This window comes from Vulpes vulpes, chromosome X (genome assembly GCF_048418805.1).
Source record: "Vulpes vulpes isolate BD-2025 chromosome X, VulVul3, whole genome shotgun sequence".
Classification (NCBI taxonomy): domain Eukaryota; kingdom Metazoa; phylum Chordata; class Mammalia; order Carnivora; family Canidae; genus Vulpes; species Vulpes vulpes.
This window is the reverse complement of record NC_132796.1, coordinates 13800135-13822902: the sequence shown is the minus strand read 5'-3', so window position 1 is coordinate 13822902 and position 22768 is coordinate 13800135. Positions and strand designations below refer to the sequence as shown.

The following is a 22768-nucleotide window of genomic DNA, read 5'->3' as shown; positions in this document are numbered from 1 at the left end:
TTTTATGTCTATCTTTGAAAGTGAGAATATTTCTTAACATTATTACACTTACAGCTAAGATTACCAGATCCTATCCTGGGATTTACAATCACTACAGATAAACTTCTCAAGAATAGTCTGGACAGGCTTGCATTCAACCTAGAATAATATTCAAACTCTCAATACACAAGAAAAGGAAAGCAGAGAGGAATGTTAAGGCAGGCTAGCTGGATTAATATAGAGTTCAGCCTTCATCTTTGAATCTGTATATTTTTAGGTCAGAAATCACCAAAATCAATGCAGAAGTCTAAAGGATCTTTTAAACGAGCCTACCTTCATCCAAGGAAGACTGAAAACAGATTTTATAGTTGGTCTACAGGATCTTTACTTGCAGTTTGAGAGACCTGGGGTTTGCTGTTTTCTTTCTTGCTGTGCCATGCATCATTATCATAAGACTAATCACTGCTGCTTTCTCCATTATTTCAGTCAGCTATGACCAAAGAGCTATTTGGTGACTTTTTTCAAAAAGAAACTGTCCATCATTTACATAACAAGCGGCCCAGCAGAACATATGCAAATGGATGTTCAAAACCTGACAAAAGCATATTGAACATCTTCTGAGTTGTATTTTGATGAAAAAGGTATTGGTTGTTTACAAAGCGGTATTCTTAACTGGTACGCCCAGCAGCACAGGTTTTGAACATATTGAAAACACAGAATATTATGACCCGACTGCCCCTAGGAAAAGAACAGAACAGTACCAGTGACATTGATGGGAATAATGCAAGAAGAAATCACTTGGGCATCTTGTTTCATTTTCTCCTCTGGTGTTGGGAGAGGCAGTGCTTTGCTCCAGTTGGTCTGCTTGTCCAGTGTTGAAGGGATATTGTGTACTGGGTTTTTCGGCCTCTGCCCTAACATGACATCTGTATCTTCATCCTCCGGGGGATGGGACTGCAAATGAAGTACATTCAGACTTAGCCATCATGGTTTATATGGGAGTGCACTTGTTAAGGAATTTCACAGTTTAGTTAAGAACAGTGAGAGCATAAATAAGCTTTTAAGTCAAAGGAAATAGTTAGTAAGCACAACTAATTGAAAGTTGTAATTTCAATAGCCAAGCAACACAAAAGAAAAAAATGGACTAAGTAAACATGCTTTTCAGGTCAAGTGGAATTAAGATGAGAGACAAGGTAGCCATAAATCCCCAAACTTCAAACTGAAGGAAAATCTTAGTCTCTAATCCAGTGACAGGTAGATTCTGGATATCTATCTTGCCATATATTCCTAATGAAAGTCTCGAGAGCTCTAGATGACTAGGATCAAAGGGAGAAGATGATTTAGATGCCTATGAAGGATTCAGAAAATGTGCCAGAAAACCTGGAGTTCAGGAGACATTCCAGAACACATCATCTGAAGGACAAATTCTCTAATCTGAGAGGCTGAATTAATTTATAAGGAGTTATCTTTACTGCATGACTATGGCATTTGTGAATAACATTTCAAAAATTCAGTTTCATCAACACTGTGTGTGTGCATGGAAAAGCAGCCCTCTTCTCCCACTTATTATAAGTGGAAAATACAAAAGCAGATAACGGGGAGAAAGCTTCAAGTGAGTTTCTTTTTCAAATTCAGAAGAGTTAAAGGGCCTTAGTTTCTTTCAGCTTTGTAGTGTGAAGCTTTTCTTCTAGCTGTGTTGTTAGAGGCTTTGACTTCTGTATGACATTCTGTATGAAAATTCTCCATCCAAGCCCTTGGTAGATATTAATATTGTCTACCTTTTATTTCAGGGCTAGGCTCCTAACCCAGATTATTAAAAAGGCTCTGTTCCAATTTTGATTTCAGGGTTGGGTTTCTAAACCAGATTATTAAAAGACCCAGTTTTCACCACTGACCCTAGTTTTCTTTCTTTCCATAATTTGAAGGAAGGTGAGTGTTTGTATACAATAAATATTTTTTCATCTTATTCCAGTTAAATTTTAATAATATTCTGTCCTAAAGTCATGAAAAGAAAAATTTCTCATCTCCACATTTGGAAGCATCATGCTCTGCTGACTCAGGATTTCACATATTGTCAAACTGTTCTCAGGTCTCTTAAAGAGAAGATTCCAGAGCCACTTGTTTAAGTTAACCCCCCCCCCCCCAGCATTTGCTTACCTTGTCAGAGGTATCTGCAAAGCCCCCCAACACACCCAACAGGATATGATCCCCCCCCTTGAGAAAAATGTGTTCGCCATGAACATTTTAGTAAAACATTGCAACCTTCTTTCTCTCTTCAGCTTTTGTGCAGATTCCCAGCGAAGCGAATAGCTCAAATAAAGTTGGAGCACAAAAGACTTTGTTTCCTAGGTAACTTCCAAAAAGAAAAAAAAAGTTTGGTGCATGCAAAAAGAGAGACAGAAAAAGAGGGAGAAAGAGCAAGAGCCTGAAGAGAAACCCCCACCACCAGAGGCCACATTTTGTAGGCGATTCCTTCCTTGAATAACAATGGACTGGGAAACAAAGAAAGAATAGTGACCTGACTACAGGCTCTGACCAGCATTAAATAAAAGCATGTTTTATTTAATGGCGACAGGGACAACTGGCTGCCAGAGAACCCTTTGGTCCTGTTCTCTTTTTTGATTTGAGAAGCTGAACCTTTACAGTTCTGATAAATATAGAGCAAGTTGGAATTTCTTTCCTTTGAACTATAAGGTCCAAGAGTGGCATTAGGTGATGCCCATCTTGAACAGAGCCTTGATTGTAATTTACAGAGGGAAAGTAAGTGGGAAAGAAAGCCAATGACACAGCTGTCTAAATCATATTTTATTTAATTCAAGTTAGGAAAGTAACACTCTTGAAGTGGATTTAAAAGAATACCTGTTAGTTAGGAACAACAGAGTTAACCATAGTTAAAAGAGAGAAGAAAGTGTCTGGAGAGAATAGGAAAGGGCTGTGATGGAATGTTCTCAGAACCAGTACCTTTCTACTCCATGGGGTCATGTGGCAACACTCAGTGGGGGAGGGCGAACGGGTGCTGTTAAACTATGAAGATGAAATGCAAAAAAAAAAAAGGAAAAATTAAAAACATGCACACAACACACAGTACACCCTGGTTAAGCCAAATCTAAAATATTAATGAATGAATATACTGGGATGACTCCCTCCTTCCTTCCTTCCTTCCTTCCATATACATCCTAATTTTACGAGAAATAACATAAATAGTGGTTAAGAGCACAGACTTTGGGGCTAGACTGTCTGAGTTCAAATCCCGGTTCTGTCACTTATTTGCTGTGTGACCAGGGACAATTCCTCAACCTTTCTAAGCTTAGTTTCCTCATCTGTAAAATAGGGAAATAAAAGCATCCATCTACCCTCCAGGGCTGTTTTGAGGATTAAATGCGTAAGTCATCAGAATAGACTAAAAAGAATGGTGGCACTTAATAAGCTCTGCAAATTAGTGTCAGCTACTACTCCTGATACTGCTACTATTATTGCTACCCTTACTGTAGCTGTGCCATATCTGTGACATTGTCTTTGCAAATGAAAACTTTCCTTTTGATCCCAGTCCCATTTGTCAATTTGGGAAAGACTGAATTCTTCTCTCTCCTTAGAGTGAGTTTATTTTCCTGTGAACTACTTGGAAGAAAATTCGCTGGGTGTATTTTCTTCGTCCAGGCTGCTTAAATTTTGCCTCTTCCTCATATTCATAGACTGTATTTGAAGACAGGTCTGAGTTCAAGGGCATGTGACAGGGCCCTGCACTCAGAAGGACACCATGCTTTTTTGAGTAGGAGGCCCTGCACCTTCAGTTTGCCAGTCCTGTTTGGAGAATAATCAGGTAACCCTTTTTTAGGATCTACTGAGGACGTTGAAATTTTTAAACCCTACACCATGTCACCTTTGGATTCAGTTAGGCCTCTGTTATGGCACTTTCCATATGGCATTGCTTTAACGTAACCTGAATTATTCCTGGATGTGTCTATTTCTCCTGTTAGGTTATGAGTTCTTAGGAGTCAGGAGCCATATTTGATTTTCTCTTCAGTCTTCCATGATGCCAGCAAAATGCCTCCTCATTGTAGGAGCTCAACAAATTATTGGTGCACTTGAATGATATGAGCCTCGTGTGTTTTAATAGTGATGGGAAACCCCAAAAAAGTAAAAGTATGCTCAAGATATCAGGAGGAAGCAGACACCACAGGATTCAAGGCTACTAGCCATCTTAGTGCAAGTAAGTGAAAACAAACAGAGGAAACCACAAGCAACATTTGGTTCCATCAGAGGCTCAGCATTAATGTATTCCAGTTCTAATTATTCCTAAGCCTATGGCAGACATCTGTTTTGGAGGTGGAACACCCAAGGTCTAATTCTATTTTAAGTTTCTAAATTTTAAGTGACAGGGTTGCTCATTAATTTTTAAGCAAAGCAAATGCCATCTCCTCAGGCCCAGTTAACTTTGATCTAGATGTTATTTAGGACAAATGATTTTGTTGGGTCTGTGGTTCCCTCACTGAAAATGATCACTTTGACAGATGTGCTGAATTTGGCCTGAGTTCAGACATTAACCTGGCTCTCTCCTAAGAATCAGTCACAGATAGTGATGTGCAGGTCTCAAGTAAGACACTGGGGTATGCAAAACAGAGAGCAAACTCATGGAAGTAGGAAAAGGGAGCTTGAAAACAAAGCCTGCATGGTACAGGAACCTATTTCCAAGAAACCACAGGCTCTGGTGTCTCATGAAAGGATTTAAAAAATTACACAACAGAGAACTGCAGGGCATAAAACATATTAATGACATTAATATTAATGTATTAATTTTGGTAGTTTGTCTTTAATCTACTAAGTCAGCTCTCCTGTTGAGTATTTTTTCCAGGAGTGAGGGATGAGGAGTGGTTTTTATGTTTCATCAGTTTGAGAAACCCCTCCATGCCATTAAGTAAGCATGAGGTAACATTTGGAAATGACTGAGGATAGCAAGTAACTGTTCTGTTTTGGTCACCATCATTAAGTCAAGGTCTCTGTAGGTTATACTCCACTGAAGATTCCTTCTCAGCTAACCTGCCTCTTCACTATTTTGATAGAAGCTCCAACCTCCAGCTTGTGAGGGCTGAAACTAGGTACTCCAGAGCTTGTGTGTGGAAGGACTTTGTTCTTTGGTTCTACCACCACGACAGAAGCATTCAAGTTCCTATAGATGATCTGTTGATTTAGAGTAATTAAGCTTATAATATTAAAATGGACTTTGGTTTTATTTTTGCTATGAAATTAGTAACTGCTTACATGTAGTAGTGTTTTAAAGCATTCTTGTTCCTGAGTGTTTGGTCAAAGGAAGTAAAATAGTTCTGATTATTTCTGATTAGATTTTATACGGTGAATGCAGTAATCAGTTCATACAATTTTTTTCTATAATTATCTAACAAATAAAACAGAAAGAGAACCACTACCTCAGGGCATCTGATCTGCATGGCCCAGCATGCCATTCCTTAACCAGTGGGCATAGATAAGGTGAGGAAAAGCTGCACACTGATCAAACTTGTTTGAATTAAATTATCCTTTCAAGGTTCTGTTCAAATGAATCCTATTGCTTGCTCCTAGTAAGACTTGTAAGGGCAGAAACCATTTCTTGTTCATAACTGTATTCCTACTGCCATGGTAATGCTTAAAAAAAATTTTGTTGTGCTGCTAGCTAGCACCCCCTATGTGCCTGGCATAAGCACACAAAAATCCTCTCAAAAGAAATAGTATCAAATTATCTCCACATAAAGTTTTTCAGTACAACATCCAACACAAAGTCAAAGATAACAAGGCAAATAGGAGACAAGACAGCATGAGCAAGGAGCATCCAAAACAATAGATAAAATATAAGCAGACCCACAGGGCCTCCTGCTTTTGGAATTATCACTCCATGCAGGAGGAGCAGTGAACAACCTTGGCTTCCCCAGAATAGGTGTGTGGGAAGCCTCTTAGACCACTCATTCATTTTCATTCATTCAGGAGCATTTCTTTGAAAATCAGTCAACCCCCTATGGAAACAAATTGTCACGTGAAAAACGATATCTCTCTCATGGGTATATGCATGTTCACTGTACAGTTCTTTTGACTTTTCTGTACTTCCAGGTTTTTTTCATAATACAATGTTGGAGAAGAACAAACATAAAAATTTCCCCTTCCTTTCCCAGGTTCCCATTCTGGCCCTCCTACCACTGATTTTGAGAAGCTGTAGACTCCAAGATGCACCATTTTAGAATCAGCCACCACTCGTCTTGCCCATCCTGTCCCTGACAAAAGATGATTCTTTGATACTTTCACCCCATTTCTGTGCCTGCTGGCCCCATAATTTATACTCTCAGATCCTTTCTCTACCTGCCCATGAAACTGCTTCAATGAAAGTTAGAGTTATACACTTACGGTCAGTGTTCAGAACAAGAAATAACAGACATTAATTTCTTCACTTTTGTGGCTATGAAGAAGCATTTCACCAAAGATCTCAAGATTTTCCCCAACCTTTCTCTTATTGCCAGAAGAAAAATATGATCCCTCCACATTTTACTTTCTTTTAGGTTTTATTTTATATGCTGATAGGAGCTTATTTTGCTACAAGACTCTCCAAAAGACATCTGTTAAAGTGTTGTGGGTATTTCAGCAGGAAATGTTTTGAAAATTTGGCTTTAGTTTGTGATCTGATAACACATGGCATTTATAGCAGCTGACTTTCAGAGCTGATTCATTACTATCATGCTGTCTTAAACATGAGAAATAATCACTAGAGAATGAATGCTGTGGTATACTTGAAAATAGGAATAAAACCTTAGCATCCTAAGATGTCCATTGCCAGCCACATGGGTTACTAGTGAGGTGATCTCAGACCTTAATTTCATTCTACCTTGGGGTAGACCTTAGACCAGGTCCCTACATTTCTGCACAGGTTATGGCATATCTGTGAGATGGAGTGGACCTTGTCTGCCTCAGATTTTCCTTTACTGGAGTGTATGAATATGTTGCACATAAACATGAAGTGCCTTGATTTTTCTGGAAGGCTTAAAGGAATCTGGTAATACCTTCTTCACACATCACTCTTACTGCTACAATTACATAGCACTTTTATTCCATGACACTGTCCCAGAGTCTCCTACTGGCTGGCATTGTGCCCTTGCAAACATGTTTAATAACATTTCTGATGTATTTTGTGCTCCTCCCTTTCCTCTCTCCTCAACTCCAAGATTTACCAAAGTGAATAACTGTGGGAAAACAGAATGAAATAAGTAAAAGTTTAGGGTACATCCTGTGGTTTCTCTGCCCTAAGCCTTTCTTCCCTTTCCTGGTGTTTCCTTTTTTACCACTCTCTCCCAGGCAGCCAGGGTCCTCATGCTTCCCGAGGGCTTGAATGCAGCACCCCCAAGTGCCCAAACCCTTCACACTGCACTCCTAGCCAGTGTGAGTCTTGGCGGAAGCCCACATATGCATTCACATTAATGTGCTGAGAACTCCGAGTCATAAGCCCAAAGGAACACATCTCTGAGGCAGAAGTGTGGATAGCGGTTGTAGGCCAGGAGGGAGATACTTGGGACTAAGCGCCTACTAAGTTCTTCTTTTAATCACTTTATACATTACTATCTATTTAAAACACCAAAATGCATAAATATTCAGGACTGGGAAAAGTCACCTTATCATTGATAAGTCTGCTTTTCCAAATCATACCTTTATTTCTCTTCCCTGACAGATATTGCCACCACCACCACTTCCTCAATTCTCCTGAGAAGCATTTGGCAAAAGGAAATATACAAAAGGCCAATAAGCATATGCAAAGGCCCTCAACATCATTTCTCATCAGGAAAATTCAGATGAAAACTACAATCACATACTGCTATATACTAGAGGGGCTAAAATTAAAAAGATCAATAATAACAAGTGTTGGAAAACATGAAGAGCAACTAGAACTCTCATAAATTGATGGGATGAGTGTAAAACTGTATAGCCACTTCAGAGACTGGCAGTATCTAACAAACCTAAACATATGTCTACCCTATAGTTCCCTCTTAGATATATGGACATAAGAAGAATGAGTATGTCCACAAAAAGCCTTGTACAAAAATATTTATAGCAACTTTATTCATAAAAATACCCCCTGCCGCCAAAAAACCCTCATAGCTAGAAACATCTCAAATATCTACCAACAACAGAATGGATAAACAAATTAGAGACTACTATATACATATAATGCAGTACTACCTGGTAATAAAAAAGAGCATGGTATTGATACATGCAACATTGACCTCAAAAAAGTATGTGGAGTGAAAGAAGCCAAATACAAAACAGTATGTGCTCATTCACTTTTGCATGCCATCCTGTTGATAGTCTGAGAGACATCTTGGGTATGAGATCGGCCCCTAGTGAGCAGAACTTGAACACAATGGCAATGGTGCAGTTTCTACCCCAAGAGAGGCTTTCTGAAAGACTGCATATAACCAGCAAGAATCTCTCTCTCCTTTTGATCTCAGCTGGAACTGAAGGAAAATTCTTAGGGTGATGGAATGCAAAATGATTTTATGTATTTTAACATTCAGGAACACTTTGTTTAATGGTGTTCTATTAATGAAGCAATTTAAATGTGCTGAGCATAACAAAATTCTACTTTGAAGCGTTTGTGAAAGGTAGTTCCCATGTGAATGGAAAAGAGGGCTCCAGGGAGGCCAGGAGGGAGAACATTTCCTGCTGCTGCTCAGTCCTTTATTCACAGGAGTTGCTCTGACTGTCAAGGAGAACACAAAACAAGGCCCACTGGACCACGGTCAGTGTGATGTTGATGCCAGTGAGTATCTTATTCATCCTCTGTGGCTGGCTTTGCCAATTAGTGGGGTCACTGCCAAGGGCCATTCAGTATCAGTCCTCAAAGGTTGCTAGCACCAAATAAAAGACATGAGTGGGGAAAAGGCAGGCCAGGCTTTGAAGTGGAGGGAAGAAGGCTTTGAATTGCTGCACACAGCACAGATAACCCCCACCCAAATCCCAATGTGGGACTCACAGTGGCCCAAGGGGGTAGGGAGGATTCTTCCCTCACCCTCCTGCCTTTCCCTCAGCTGGGGGCTCTGAGGTGTGCAGTAACTAAAGAGATATTGTATATTTGCTCTCACTCCAAGTGACATTTTTCCCTTGTAACTCAAACTGGCTGTGGCAAGAGCTTGGTAGGGTCATACTTGACCTTACCACAGCAGATTCTTTAAAAATAAAAAAAAAGATAAAACCTCATGCACAAGCCATGCATGTTCCATCTTTATTTTCCCCCTTTCCCCCTCTTTTTAATTGATTCTTTTTTTTAGTATAGCTTTATGAGTGTTATCACAGTCATAGACTCATGTAACCCTCCCACAGTCAGGATTCAGAAAATTTCCATGACCTCAGAAAGGTCTCTTATGCTATCCCTTTAGAGTCACAGTCTCCCCCCCACTCTTAGCCCCTGGCAACCAAGAATCTGTTCTCTGTCACTATGGTTTTGTCTTTTTGAAAGTGTCATATAAATGGAATCATACCTTTTGAGACTGGCTTCTTTCACTCAGCATAATGCCTTTGAGATCCATCCAAGTTGTTGTATCAGTAATTCATTCTGTTTCATTGTGAGTAGTATTCCATTGTCTGCTTATACTTTGAACAGTGAAATGTCTCAGGCACGCAAGAAAACGTGAACCTGAGAATATTCCGTAATGATGTGTATAAATAAGTGATTTTATTCGCTGTTCCACAGCCAGGCTCATGTTTTAAAGATAAAGAATTCCCGAACTAAGATCTGCAACAAGGAATTTTCTTTATTTCTCACAATATTTGATATTAACCAGACTCATTGGCTAATGCTTTCATTAGCTGTTGTGTTGCCTGTTAGGCTGTTGTCTGTCAGCTGCACATCCATTCTTCCGGACTCTGCCATGACTCTGAAAATAACATTTCTTTCTCACCAGCTGCTCTCTGTTAGGTTCTGCCCTAGGTTTGTCAGCTCCTTACTGCAGTTACTATCTCTGTGTTGCCTCTGTTTCCCATTTGCTGTGTCTGGCTTATGATACCTTCCCTATATTGGATTCTCTCTGTTAAAATAACTGGTATGGATTCTGTGTTCCTGGCTGAACCCTGACTGATGAAGTTCGTGGTACCAGGCTTTCACCCCTGACTTGCTTGTGTCTGAGCCATCTAAAGTACTTGCTACTTCTGGTTCCTTAGCCCATGAGGAAAACAGGAACTAGTGTGGTGGTCCGTGGGGTTTCGAGATGATAATGATCTCCGCAGCTTATGGCAGAAAACAGGAGAACTGATGTAGTCTCAAAAGCAAACTGCTTCTGGTGATTCTTGAAAATGGGTACAGAGGGAAAACATATTTGTGGGATTAGTAGCTGTGAAGTTCCACATTCTAGGTGCTGTGCTGATTTGTCCCAAGGGAAATACAGTATCAGAACAGCAGCTATGAGAAAAGTCACAAGTTACTTATAGCCAGTTTCCAAGATCTGTCTGCCTTTTGCAAGACCAGACAGATGAGTTAAATGGAGCATGCAGCAGGCATCACCACTTCTGCAGTCTTACTTTTGAAACGAATGTCAGGCTCTTCTCTCCCTGCTATACCAAGAAGGAACCTGTAGAAATTGAGGGAGTTAATCCTATCCACGCATGGCCTGGTATCTTCATAAAGCACTGCTCTTCCGGATCATGTTATTTCTGTGCTCAGAACTCTTCAGTAATTTCCTGTCTGTGGACTAGATTCATACATTTTAGTCTGACACTCAAGATCCTTCAGTATCTGGTCTATTGAACCACTGTAGCCAAGCCAAAGTAATTTGAATTTATGCATATGCACTTCATTTTCTCCTGCCTATATGAGCTCACTCTCGTGGTTTCCTCAGTCTATAATCCTTTTCCTCTCAGTGTACAAATCAAAATTCTACCCCATCCTTCAAAGCCTTTTCAGATGCTTCCTTTACCATGAAGTTTAATCCTAACACCCAACCCCATTCTAACACCACACACCAGTTAGGTGTTAACACCTTATACTTAATAACATGTGATTTTCTCTAGTATTCCATTACTCTGGATGGCAGAGATTATGTCTCTCATTTTTGTGTTAACTGTTTTTTTTTTCAAAATGAAGGAATAAATAAGAGGCCACAGTAGGAGAGAGGGCATTCTAGGTGGAGAGACTATTTTGAGAGTGCAGGATATTTTCCCAAGAAGCACATGTAGTTTGGTTTGGCTGAGGTCTAGGGTCTGTGCAAAAGATTTGTGAAAAATCCATCTGGAAAGGTAAGTTAGGACCAGATCGTACAGAGGCTGGAGAGTTGAGCTAAGGATTTGCATTTATTTCTCTAGGCAGAATGGAAGAGTTGCAGGTTTAGGATTAGGGAAGAACTTTTAGGTCAAAGATTCTCATACCAACATTAGAATTTTCCTTAATCTATTTAAAGGAGCAAACTTAGGAGATAAAGGAAGACACTTAGACTGAAGCAAGAGAGACTGACTTAATTTGGATGGACAGAACCATTTTGAGATAGGCCATAAAACAACAGAATATTTCTGAGTTTGCAAAACTATGAAGATGTTTTATAAAAGCAAAACACAACCTGTCTAGGACAGTGTGGTATGTGTAATTCTTTTACAACAAAGGAAAGGCTTAGTCAGCATTTCTCAGTCTCAGTCTTGTAAGCCAAAGAATATCAGAAATCTCTAGTGAGGATTCATGGAGAAAGGGAAGGAGGGGAGAGGCTGGATGAGAGGAGATAGAGCTGGAGATGGGAAAGAGAGTGAGGCAATGAGAAGGTCTTTATCCCAGGGCAGGTCAAATACTGTTGAAATGCCTCTCTTGCTAGCTGTAGTCTTTAAGCCCTCTCTTGGCTCAGAACTCAACTTCTAGTCTTGTAATTTGTCTGTAAACCAGTTAGTTTTTCTCAGAAGCTGCTTTCTCAGAAGACCTATCTTCTTCTTCTTGATAGAAAATGGAAGAGTGAACATGGTCATTGGTGATACCTTTGGACTATGATCAAGGAGGTCTGGGTCCTAGTTTGAGTGATTGCCTTCATTTACTTCCCAGTAAGGCTTTCAGAATGTCCCCTGTGCTTTAGATGTACCTTCTTGATAAGAAGAAAAGTATTATTTGACAGACTGTTATTTTAAAATCCCTGGATGCACAGTATGATAAGTTAGAAAACTACTATCAGGCTATGAAATGATAATGAATCCCTGATATTCTTCCTAGGCTAATTTTGTGAAGTCTGACAAAGAGGATAACCGTGCACACAATATGGTGGAAGGAGTTAACTGGCAATCCTAATGATAAGGATTTAGATCTCTGTGTTCCTTGGGAACCTGATCAACTTTCACCATAGGGGCCCCATCTCATGTCAAGCTTTGCCATCTGCTACCACAGAGGCCATTAGATAGTCTGTCCCTGGATGACTGATGAAGGTTGGAGAGGGATGCTTGGTGAAATTGCTGGAGCATCTCACCACATTTGAGGAAGGATAATTTCCATGCCTTTCTGTCTAGACCTCAGAATCTAAGCAGGGTCTTACACTCCAAGGGTCCCCATGGACCTGATGGCAAGATGAATGCAGTGATAGATGTTTCAGCTCAAGTGCCAACTCTGATCAGGAGTGGTTATCTGGACGATGTGGGAAAGAGTGCTATGATCTATTGGGAATGCCTGCCTTAGGCTTGCACAGAGGAAGAACAGATGAATGTCTCTAGTATTTGAGGCCCACATCTGGGCCTGGACCAATGGACCTTACTGATGAGAACAGATGAGCTGGACATCCCATTCAGCAGAGGATGAGAGTGAGCTGCTATGACAGACTGTCTCCACACTCTAAAATGGGAATCTATGCCATGAGGGTGCCCTAGAGGCCCCAAAGTGTCATATACCATAGGCAACTTCTAATTATCTTAGATTAGATTCTCTGTGGTCTTCTGAATTTTGCTATTTAAAGAAAAGAAATGATGAACTAAGCATGTCTTGGTTGAATTTACTTCCTCCAGAAACCATATATTTATCATAGGCACTGGGGTACAAGTCCCAATCCAGGAACTGTGGAATATTTATGGCTGTGTGTGTGTGTGTGTGTATGTGTGTGTGTGTATAACTTTCTATTTTGAAATAATACTTACACAGAAGTTGCAAAAATAATAGAGAGGATTCCCATATACTCTTTCCCCAGTTTTTCCTAATGTTAACATCTTATGTGACTACGTACATTTATTGAAAGCAGAAAATTAACATTGATAAATATTATTTACCAATTTATTAACCTTATTTGGCTTTTACCAGTTTTCCCACTAATGTCCCTTTTCCAGTCCAGGATCTAACCCAGGGGCCCACATTGCATTTAGTTGTCAAATCTCCTTAATGTCCTTCAGTTTGTGGTAAACCCTCAACTGTTGCTTTAATGACCTTGACACTTTTGGAGAGCACTGGCCAATTATTTTCTAGAATGTTCCTAACTTAGGGTTGTCTGACATTTTCTTATGATTAGATTGAGGTTACACATTTTTGTCAAGAATCCCACAGAAGTGTCATCTTCCTGCATTATAGCAAGAGGTTCATATACAGCTGTGTTCTATTAACTGCTGATACTGATTTTGATCACTTGGTTAAGATGGTGGCTGTCAGCTTTCTATAGCTAAAGTTACTATGTTCTGTTTGTAATCAACAAGTATTTTGTGGGGAGAAACTTTGAGGTGCTGCACACATCCTATTTATCCACATAATTTCACCCAACTAATTTTAGCATTCATTGATGATTATTACCTGTAAAAATTATTACTGTTCTATTTGGCTGATGGTGATTTTAAAAATTTATATTGATACTTCTACATTTGTTAATTAGAATTTTTCTGTAAAAGGAAGAGCTACCTCACCCCCATGCATATATTTATCTCAATTTACTTATATCAGTATACACTCAGGGATATAACTAAGTTATAATCCATTACTATCATTATTTTATTGCTCAAAGTGTCTCAGATTTAGCCATTGGAAGCTCCTTCAAGTTGGCTTCTGTGCCCTTTTGACATGCCTCCTATTATTTTTTGAGCACCTTCTCATTTTTCAGCATCTTAAGATATTCTAGGTTTATCTTACATTTCCCCTGGCCTAGCCCTCAAATAAGTAATTTCTCCAAGGATTCCTGGTTTATCTTTTTAGAGAATGGTATTTAGAAAGAAGATCTGGGCAGTAGATGTGCTCAATGCTACCAGAGTATCATTGCTTCTAAGGTCCTCTCAGATGACAGAACTAAGAAATATGTTTGTATGCTTATACATGCACATATATGCATTTATTTTATGCCTATCCATCTGCATTTACATGTATACAACTCTCTGCGTGTTTGAAAATATATGAATGAATTTATACTGATATTTTCAATGTAATCCAAAGGATTCATTCTAGCCTACCTCCTTTCCTTATTTGTAACTCCTTTCTCTAGCAGTGACAAACTGAGATTATCATTATCCACAACATACTTCCTCCGTCCTGTCATCCATATAAAGTAGTTTCAGAATTTCTAGTTCATTCTCTTGGGAAGAACAAATTTACCAACAAGAGTACAATATTTGTGTACAGTTCCTTTTATCTTTAGCTTTCCACTGTTGCTTCAGGTGCAGCTGCTCCTAAAGGAGCTCCCACTTGGGGATGGGGCCTTGGGCATCCACATTACTATAGAAGGAAGAACTAGAGGAGATCAAGGAGACCAACTTTTCTCACAGTCGGATCACCTACCTCTACTGCCAGTTCACCAGCCTGGACAAAGGCAAGAATGGGGCCCTCAGCTGGGATTATTTCCAGCTAATTCCAGAACTTGTCATTCATCAGCCCACTGGGGGCTGGTTCATTAGTGCCTTCTTTCCAGAGGGAGAAGACCAGGTAAACTTCCATGGATTCATAAAAACTTTGGCTCAATTCCAACCCACTGAATATGGTGGAAAGAGCAAAGATAAGAATGAACCAGAAACACTCAACAGCTGAAGCAACAAACCATACTTTGCTTTTTTGGCTATATGATTTGGATAAAGATGACAGGATCTCCCACAATGAGCTGTTCCAGGTACTATGCATGATGGTTGAAGTGCGTATCCCAGATGAGGAACCGAGCAGCATCACAGGACCATCCAAGAGGCTAATCAAGATGGGGTTGGTGCCATATCTTTAGCAAAATTTGTTATGGAGAAGGTGGGCATATAATAGAAAGCGAGCATCCATTTTCTTGACTAAAAGGATGAGACCAAACTGTTCCTTGCTCTCTAGTATTTAAAAACTGGAACTGGAAAGTCCTCCTATCTATGAGCCCCATCTCTATCCTACATTCTCTTTCTGCCAAGATACCACTGCTGTTGCAGGACAACCCTACGTGTGTTCTGTTAACACAAACCTGCCTTTGGTGTAAACAGAACATTACAGAATGGCACACCCAGCTTATTTTTCTTCAGTATCCATTCACCTGTTCCTCATTTATAAATATCTCCCCAAGTTATGCTGCTGAATGCCGAATGTCCATCCTGTCTGAGAAAGTGAAGGATGGACTCTTGCTAAGAAACAGCCAAGCAAGCTTTTCCTAGGTATAGACTATGGCTGTGCTACCTTCCCTTCAGCTAGGTCTCAGCATGCTCCTGCAACCTTTTTCATATGGCCTTTGCTTCTCTGTCACACAACATACCATTCACTTGATCTTTCAGTCTTCTGTTTTTTATTATGCCTCAGAGTTCCCTGTTTTACTTGGCACCCCAAGCTATACCTGTTAAATACATATCTGACTTGACAAGATGGTTCTGTGGTCTGGCAATTTTTATCTACCTTTGCTTGTAAATGAGCCTCTGGGATGTTGTATCCCTAGGAGCTTTTTGGGAATCAGCACTTCTTTCAGAGAATATGACCATCTCTTGGTCCCCTGCACTCTGCTCTGTCATCAAAGGGCTGCTGGATGGAGCTATTCTTCTTAAAGGGGGAAAAGTGTCAAGCCAAACTTCTAGGTGGCTTTCCCAGGTCACTCAATGTCTGGCCTCTGATTCTCCATACATAGACTACCTATATGGCTACTCCTGTTCTTCAGAAAATGACCATATGCCTGCAGGTTTCCTCAGCGCTGGGGCATGGTCACCACCACAATGGCTGCTCTGACAGTATGTTTGGCGACCTTCTCATGGGTTTTTGAACAAGGAGGCAGGAAGGGCACCCTAAAAACCCCCTGTATTCCCATCCCTGCTACATGATTTATGCCTCAGTGTTGCATGTCCTGGGATGTTTTTCACTTCACATTTCCAAGTAGGTTAGAGTTACAGAAGTGCGTAATTTATCTATCCAAGAGAGTTAAAGATAATCCTTAGTATCCTGAAGGTTTTTGCACTTGGCACATGATTATGCTGGAAGCCATAGTCCACCCCCAGTGGGGGTCCAAAGCATTGACTGTATTGTCACATTAGCTGCCTTGGTTACATTGACTACCTCCTTATGTAAATTACTGTTAATCTCTTAGAAACATGGGATCTGGCGTTGGTGACCCAATATGATGTGGCGTTATAGACCTTTCAGCAAGCCAGAGCAGCTTATTTGCCCAAGTAAGCTTAGTTTAAAGGCTTCATTGAATCAGGCAGTTGCCATCCTAATGTCCAAGTCTTCATTCATGTATCTGCCTGTGGCTAACTTTCCCTGACTCATTGCTTGCTTGTTTGCATCCTTGCTGTGGAAGGAAGATGTGCACACAATTCCTTAGGAAGGGAATGGCTAAAGAACATCACTGCAACGGAAAGGGAGAAGAATGGGGAACAGAGGAGCAGCCAGGTGGGAGGTTGAAGTATAAATGAATGAGGAATTTTGTAGAAGTATTATTCTGGCTTTGTGATCAAGTGATGTAATACAGGAATCATACAAAAGGGAAGAATTGTCTGATACTTACCTGTTCAGTACCTCAGAGGCTCTTTGACTTGAATATTTAAAGTTCCTAAGTTTATGGCTTTTGCCTCTTTTGGTGTTTGAACACTGTTTGAATCCATGGCTGTGCCTTATTGTTCTATATAAAATTATATTCATCAATCCATCAATAAATATTTGTGGTTAAAATGAAACAAAACAAAAATACTTCTTTCCAAAGTTACTTAGGTTTAGCTATTTTCTTCCCCACCTCCTTCAGTGTGATTATGATACTCATTGGAAATATAGTTAGGTTTATATGTACTGTTTGTTTTCCATTTTGGGTTCTCCTCACATTCTGGTTGATATTATTTATTTATTGGGGGTGCTGGTATGTAAAACATTACCTGAGTTCTAAGAGTTAAACCTACCCCCAAAATATACTCCGAGAACTGTCGCTCCCTCAACTCTACTACCTCATTCTCATCCCCCATTCTTTCTATCCTGTTCCCACTTAGCCCCTGTTGGTAATCAATCTCACTAGTTTCTGATTTGTCTTTCCTGTACAGTCAGTTTTCCAATAATGCTTGTTTTGAAAAAGCAAATTTGTTCCAATGTGATTGATATATCTTAGGGAACAGTTTGAGCTTCATGCGAATTTCATGTTGCTTATGGATAGTTTTGTGCATGAGAAATTCTAGGTGAATGCAGAATGTGTACCCAGCTGACCTGAGCTGGGCGAGAATACATAAAATGCACATACTTCAGACATCTCTGAGTTTCCCCTGGTTTACCCCGTGTCTTAGAAGCCACACTCATCCACACCTGGGGCTACAGCCTTCCACCCCTTTGCACCAGTTCACAAGCTACAGCCCTCCTGATCCCCAATCCACAGGCAAACTTCAGGGCTTTTTGTAGGTAACGTGACATGTTTATTGTATTATATTTCCTAACTAATGTGTAAAATTTCATTACTGCTTTTTTTTTTCAAAAATGAAGTTTCTATCTCACTGTGTGTGTGTGTGTGTGTGTGTGTGTGTGTGTGTGTGTGTGATAGAAGTTTTTTGAGTGTTGTGCCCTGTGTTCCCCATAAAGCTTCTGGTTTTATTGCGAAATTTTGCACAGTGTGGAGATTTTTAGGGATGAATATATTGTGTTATAGCGGAATAGACTCTTTTTTAAAAAAGACTATTTCTTTTATACAAATAAGTTGGATACCTGTATTTTTTCTTATACATTTTCTTATATACCCTTTTCTCTAACATGAAGGGTAGCATTCAATAGATAATCTTTGGGGCTTTGCCTCTTTTTCTTAAGATATTAAACTTTATTTTTTTAAAGATTTTATTTATTTATTCATAGAGATGCAGAGAGAGAGAGAGGCAGAGACACAGGCAGAGGGAGAAGCAGGCTTCATGCAGGGAGCCTGACATGGGACTCGATCCGGGTCTCCAGGATCAGGCCCTGGGCTGCAGGGGGCGCTAAACCGCTGCACCACTGGGGCTGCCCAGATATTAAACTTTAAAAAATTGTTTTAGTATAGTTTACACAAAATGTTACATTAGCTCAGGTATACAACTTAGTGATTTGACAAGTCTATACATTATGCTATGTTCATCACAAGTGTAGCTACCATCTATCATATTTTTACATTGCTATTTACAGTACCATTGACTGTATTCCTTAGGCTGTCCTTTTTATTCCTATGACTTACTTATTCCATAACTGGAAGCTTTTATCTTCCTTTCCTCTTAACCCATTTTGCACAACCCTCTATGACCCTCCCCTTCTGGCAACCATCAGTGTGTTCTCTGTATTTATATATCTGATTCTGCTTTTTGTTTTTTCACTTATTGTTTTTTTTTAAAGATCCCACTTATGAGTGGAATCATATGGTATTTGTCTTTCTTTTTTTTTTTTTTTAAAAAAGATTTTATTTATTCATGAGAGCCACAGGGAGAGAGGCAGAGACATAGGCAGAGAGAGGAGCAGGCTCCCTGCAGGAAGCCTGATGGGGAACTAGATCCCTGGATCAGGGAACGCGCTCTGAGTTGAAGGCAGATACTCAACTGCTGAGCCACCCAGGCATGCAGTATTTGTCTTTCTTAGTCTTATTTCACTTAGAATAATATGCTATAGGTCCATCCATGTTGTCTCAAGTGGCATGATGTCATCCTTTTTATGGCTGTGTAATAGTCCTTATAGATGGATCTTTGTTTTTCTACTATGCATGCTGTTTTTATTCTTTATTTTTTATATTTAATTTTAAATTTATTTTAATTCTAGTGTAGTTAACATACAATGTTATATTGGTTTCAGGTGTACAATATAGTCTTCCAGCAATTCTCTATGTTACTCAGGGCTGCTCATCATGACAAGTGCACTCTTTAATCACCTTTACTTGTTTCACCCCACCTTCACCTCCCCTCTGGTAACCATCAGCTTGTTCTCTATAGTTAAGAGTCTGTTTTTTGGTTTGTCTCTTTTTTTCTTTTTTCTTTTGTTTTCTTTCTTAAATTCTGCATATGAGTGAAATCATGTGGTATCTGTCTTTCTCTGACTGATTTATTTCACTTAATTGTACCCTCAGGATCTATCCATGTTGTTGCAAATGGCAAGATTTCATTCTTTTTTATGGATGAGTAATATATATATGCTACCTCTTCTTTATCCGTTTGTCTAGCAATGGAAAATTGGTTGCTTCCATAATTTGGCTATTGTACATAATTCTGTGGTAAACAAAGGGGTGCATGTATCTTTTCAAATTAGTATTTTCATATTCTTTGGGTAAATACCTAGTAGTGGAGTAACTGGATTGTGTGATAATTCTCATTTAATTTTTAGAGGAACCTCCCTACAGTCTTCCACAGTGACTGTACCAGTTTGCATTCCCAACAGTGCACAAAGGTTCCTTTTTTCCTATATCTTCGACAATACTTGTTATTTCTTGTCTTGTGTGATTTAAGCCATTCCACAGGTATAAGGTGATTGTGGTTTTGGTTTGCATTTCCTCAATGATTAGTGATGTTGCACACCTTTTCCTATGTTGGCCATCAGTGTCTTCTTTGGAGAAATGTCTGTTCATGTCTCTTGTTTATTTTTTAATTGGATCATTTTTTTGGTTTTCAGTTATATACGTTCTTTATATTTTTGGATACTAGCCCTTTATTGGATATGCCATTTACAAATATCTTCAGTAGGTTGTCTTTTAGTTTTGTTGATTGTTTCCTTTGCTGTGCCGAGGCTTTTTATTTTGAGATAGTTCCAGTAGTTTATCTTTCCTTTGTTTCCCTGGCCTCAGGAGACAAATCTGGAAAAATCTTGCTATGGCCAGTGTCAGAGAAATTAACGACTGTCCTCTCTTCTATGATAATTATGGTTTCAGGTCTCATATTTAGGTCCTTAATCCCTTTGAGTTTATTTTTTGTATGGTTTAAAAAAATGGTCCAGTTTTCCCAACATAATTTGTTGAAGAGACTGTCTTTCCCATTGCATACTCTTGCCCCTTTTGTTGAAGATTAATTGGCCATATAATTGTGGGTTTATTTTTGGGCTCTCTATTCTGTTCTGTTGATCAATGTGTCTGTTTTGTGGTAGTACCATACTGTTTTTGATTACTATAGCTTTGTAGTATATCTTGAAATCTGGGATTGTGATATCTCCAGTTCTGTTCTTTTTCAGGATTACTGTTTACTATTTGGGGCCTTTTGTGGTTTCATACAAGTTTTATGATTATTTGTTCTAGTTTTGTGGAAAAAATGCTGTTGGTAGTTTGAGGGGATTTGCATTAAATTTGTAGATTGCTTTGGGTAGTATTAGACATTTTAACAATGTTTGTCCTTCCAGTCCATGAAATGGAATATCTTTCCATTTGTTTGTGTCATCCTCAGTGTCTTACATTAATGTTTTATAGTTTTCAGAGTACATCTCTTTAACCTCCTTAGTTAAGTTTATTCATAGGGATTTTATTATTTTTGGTGCAATTGTAAATGGGACTGTTTTCTTAATTTCTCCTTCTGGTACTTCATTATCAGTATATAGAAATGCAGTGGATTTCTGTATATTGATTCTGTATCCTGAAACCTTACTGAATTCACTTATCAGTTCTAGTAGTTTTTCAGTAGTCTTTCAGGTTTTCTGTATATAGTATCATGTCATCTGTAAATAGTGCAAGTTTTACTTCTTCCTTACCAGTTTGGATGCCTTCCATTTCTTTTTGTTGTCTGATTGCTGTGGCTAAGACTTAGTACTATATTGAATAACAGTAGTGAGAGGGGACATTCTTCTCCTGTTCCTGACCCTAGGGGAATAGCTCTCAGTTTTTTTCCCCATTGCATATGATGCTATCTGTATGTTTTTCATATATGACCTTTATTATGTTGAGCTACGTTCCCTCTAAACCTACTTTGTTGAAGTTTTTTTTTTTTACCATGAATGGATGTTGTAGTTTGTCAGATGCTGCTTCTGCATTTATTGAAATGATCATAGGGTTCTTGTCCTTTTTCTTGTTGATGAGATGTATCATATTGATTGATTTGTGAATATTGAGCCATCCATGCATCCCTAGAAGAAATCTCACTTGATCATGGTGAACGATTTTTTAAAAGATTTTATTTATTTATTTATTCATGAGAGACACACAGAGAGAGGCAGAGACCTAGAGGGAGAAGCAGGCTTCTCGCAGGGAGCCCAATGTGGGACTCCATCCCCAGGCCTGGATCACGTCCTGACCCGAAGACAGATGCTCAACTGCTGAGCCACTCAGGTGTCCCTGATGAATGAATTTTTAATGTATTGTTGGATTCAGTTTCCTAATAATTTTGCATCTATGTTAATCAGAGATATTGGCCTGTAGTTCTCTTTTTTAATAGTTTCTTTATCTGGTTTTGGTATCAGGGTAATGCTGGTCTCATAGAATAAATATGGAAGCTTTCCTTCCTCTTCTATTTTTTGGAATAGTTGAGAAGAATAGATATTAACTCTTCTTTAACTGTTTCATAGAATTCACTTGTGAAGCCATATGATGCTGGACTTTGGTTTGTTAGGAGTTTTTTTGATTATACATTCAATTTCATTGTTGGTAGTCAGTCTGTTCAGTTTTCTATTTCTTCCTGATTCAGTTTTGGGAAGATGTTTTTATGTTTCTAGGAATTTATCCATTTCTTTTAGGTTGTCCAATTTGTTGGTGTATACTTCTTCATAATATTCTCTTATTATCTGTTGTATTTCTGTGTTGTTGGTTGTTATTTCTTCTTTTTTATTTTTATTTCTGCTTTTGTTTATTTGAGTCTCACTTTTTTTTTTTTTTTTTTTAGTCTGGCTAAAGGTTTATCAGATTTTTTTTTTTTAAATCTTTTCAAAGAACCAGCTCCTGGTTTCATTGATTTGTTCTATTGTTTTTTTCAGTTTCTATTTTGTTTATTTCTGCTTTAATGTTTATTATTTCCTTCCTTCTGCTGGTTTGGGGTTTTGTTTGTTCTTTTTCTAGCTCCTTTTGGTGTAAGGTTAGGTTGTTAATTTGAGATTTTTCTTCTTTATGTAGGCCTGTATTGCTATACACTTCCCTCTTAGAACAGCATTTTCTGCATCCCAAAGATTTTGGACTGTTGTGTTTTCATTTTCATTTGTCTTTATGTATTTTTTTTAATTTCCTCTTTGAGGGACGCCTGAGTGGCTCAGTGGTTGAGCATCTGCCTTTGGCTCAGGGTGTAATCCTAGAGTCCCAGGATCGAGTCCTGCATTGGGCTCCCTGCATGAAGCCTGCTCCTCCTCCCATAAATACCTCCATGTATTTGTGTTCTTTCCAGATTTTTCTTGTAGTTGATTCCTAGTTTCATAGCATTGTGGTCAGAAAAGATGCATGGTATGACTTCAATATTCTGAATTTGTTAGGCCACACTTGTTATGTGGCCTAACATGTGATCTATTCTGGAGACTGTT

General features: G+C 39.0%; 1 protein-coding gene and 1 pseudogene across 6 annotated transcripts in view; one reads left to right on the top strand and one right to left on the bottom strand.

Moving 5' to 3' along the window:
- NHS (NHS actin remodeling regulator) overlaps positions 1–22768 on the bottom strand; it is a 344407-nt gene that overhangs the window by 13763 nt on the left and 307876 nt on the right. For 2 of the 6 annotated variants that reach the window (XM_072744094.1, XM_072744096.1), the window contains exons 4-5: positions 2941–3003; positions 741–933 (exon numbers count right to left, since the gene is read on the bottom strand). In XM_072744094.1, coding sequence (XP_072600195.1) covers positions 741–933; positions 2941–3003 — 256 coding nt within the window. Of the gene's footprint in view, positions 1–312; positions 934–2136; positions 2447–2940; positions 3004–22768 lie in introns of those variants that run through there. The other 4 variants (XM_072744095.1, XM_072744097.1, XR_011998236.1 and 1 more) reach the window with 3 other exon arrangements.
- LOC112919000 (calcineurin B homologous protein 1 pseudogene) lies at positions 14618–15166 on the top strand (annotated as a pseudogene).